The following is a 2371-nucleotide window of genomic DNA, read 5'->3' as shown; positions in this document are numbered from 1 at the left end:
CCATCGCGTGACAACAGGCTTGAAGAACTTGTCTCTAGGTAGACAGATAATATGACATAACTCCTCCATCAAACAGCTTATAGATAGATGATAGATAGATAGATAGATAGATAGATAGATAGATAGATAGATAGATAGATAGATAGATAGATAATCTTCAATAGACGCAACAAAAGCAGCTTTAGGGATCTTCTGCAGAGATGCTGAGTGTAGCAGAAGGAGTCTTCCTTTTTGTTGCCACTAGTGAGGCAGTGCTGGGAGTTTTGGGGAATACTTTCATTGCACTTGTGAACTGCATGGACTGTGCCAGGAACAAGAAGCTCTCTAAAATTGGCTTCATTCTCACTGGCTTGGCGATTTCCAGAATTGGTGTCATATGGATAATAATTTTACAGGGGTATGTACAATTATTTGTTCCACACATGGTTACTTCGGGCAATCTAACTGAAATTATTACTTTTCTCTGGGTCATTATCAACCACTTAAGTGTCTGGTTTGCCACCAACCTCAACATCCTCTACTTTCTAAAGATAGCAAATTTTTCCCACTCTCTATTCCTCTGGCTGAAAAGGAGAATCAGTTCAGTGTTTATCTTTCTGTTGGGATGCTTGCTCATCTCATGGCTACTGTCTTTTTCACAAATGATGAAGATAATTAAGGATAGTAAAATGCACCAGGAAAACACATCTTGGATCCACCAAAGAAAAAATTACTTCCTTATTAACCAAAGTTTAAGCAATCTGGGAATCCTTTTCTTCTCTATGGTAGCCCTGATTACCTGTTTCCTATTAATCATTTTTCTCTGGAGACACAACAGGCGGATGCAATCACATGTCTCAGGATTCAGAGACCTCAACACAGAAGTTCACATGAAAGTCATGACAGTTCTAATATCTTTTATGATCCTCTTTATCATACATGCCGTAGGCATTGCCATAGAAGTAGTGTGCTTTACTCTCCCACGAAACCAACTGCTCTTTATAACTGGTTTGACTGCTACGTGCCTCTATCCCTGCTGCCACTCAATCATCCTAATTCTAGGAAACAACCAGCTGAAGCAAGCCTCTTTGAAGGTCCTGCAGCACCTGAAATGCTGTGAGACGGAAAGAAATCTCAGAGACACGTAAACAAGCTTTCAGAAAAAGCTGAAAAAACTGATGCTCTTCCATTGGTTTTTAACTGGTATTGAATGTTATTAAAACCTCCTGCAATGGTTGGTGACATAGCAAGGAATCTAACTTTCTAGTGACATTTTTAAGTCCACAGGAAGCCTCACTTCACTTTGTGAGTTGACTATGCAAATTCTTCCCACAAACTAACCGAATAGTAATCGGCCTGGAGACATGTCCATATGGAGCCTTTTGTGGTGAGAATAAACCTAAAAAAAACAATTCATTTCATTGTTATTCACTGAAATTCCCAGGCTGACCCACATAAAAAGAAAACATCGGGGCTGGAGAGATGGCTCAGCAGTTAAGAGCACTGGCTGTTCTTCCAAAGGTCCTGAGTTCAATTCCCAGCAACCACATGGTGGCTCACAACCATCTGTAATGAGGCCTGGTGCCCTCTTCTGGCCTGCAGGCAAACATGTAGGCAGAACACTGTATACATAATAAATAAATCTTTAAAAGAAAGAAAGAAAGAAAGAAAGAAAGAAAGAAAGAAAGAAAGAAAGAAAGAAAGAAAGGAAGGAAGGAAGGAAGGAAGGAAGGAAGGAAGGAAGGAAGGAAGGAAGGAAGGAAGAAAGAAAGAAAGAAAGAAAGAAAGAAAGAAAGAAAGAAAGAAAGAAAGAAAGAAAGAAAGAGAGAGAGAAAGAGAGAGAGAAAGAGAGAAAGAAAGAAAGAAAACATGACAGAGGATTATAATCAATCTTCATGTCTAGACAGAACTGGGGGCCAGAAGTTGATACTTGTATGTGAGGCTTTTCTTCTTTAAACAGATGTCATTGTCTTCATTATGTAAGTCCTATGTTATTTGCTAATGGTATATGTCTTATGTATTAAAAATAGCCATAGTATTGAATACAGTTCTGTCAAAAGCAGCTGGGAAGTGGGCTCTATCCAAGGGAGGACAGGGACTAAGTATAAATCCAGCAAACCCACCTGAGATGAAGCAAAGCCATAAGGCATTGGGAGTTGGGTGAATATTATGCTAGAATCATGTACCCGAAAGAGCTAATATTGTTGGTGACAGAGGAATAAAAATACTCTGGTAGAATCTATGTGAAGTCTCAAATTTCTGCTTTGTATATCCTGGGACTAATGGGAATCATATCCTCCACTAACTTGCCAGTCTTTAAGAAATGTTGATTTGATTTTTAAAGTGATGTTTTTTAAAAATTCTTTTATTTATTGAGATTACAATAAAATTG

General features: G+C 38.5%; 1 protein-coding gene across 1 annotated transcript; it reads left to right on the top strand.

Annotated features, from left to right (window-relative positions):
- The first annotated feature begins 200 nt into the window (after window positions 1-200).
- Window positions 201-1127, top strand: LOC102908338 (taste receptor type 2 member 107-like). Its single transcript, XM_015991552.3, has one exon. It carries the CDS (start codon window positions 201-203, stop codon window positions 1125-1127), a length of 927 nt encoding a protein of 308 aa, XP_015847038.3.
- The last annotated feature ends 1244 nt before the right edge of the window (window positions 1128-2371 follow it).

Source organism: Peromyscus maniculatus, chromosome 3 (genome assembly GCF_049852395.1).
Source record: "Peromyscus maniculatus bairdii isolate BWxNUB_F1_BW_parent chromosome 3, HU_Pman_BW_mat_3.1, whole genome shotgun sequence".
NCBI classification, from domain to species: Eukaryota; Metazoa; Chordata; class Mammalia; order Rodentia; family Cricetidae; genus Peromyscus; species Peromyscus maniculatus.
Note: the sequence above shows the minus strand (reverse complement) of the source record. Positions and strands in the feature narration are given on the sequence as shown.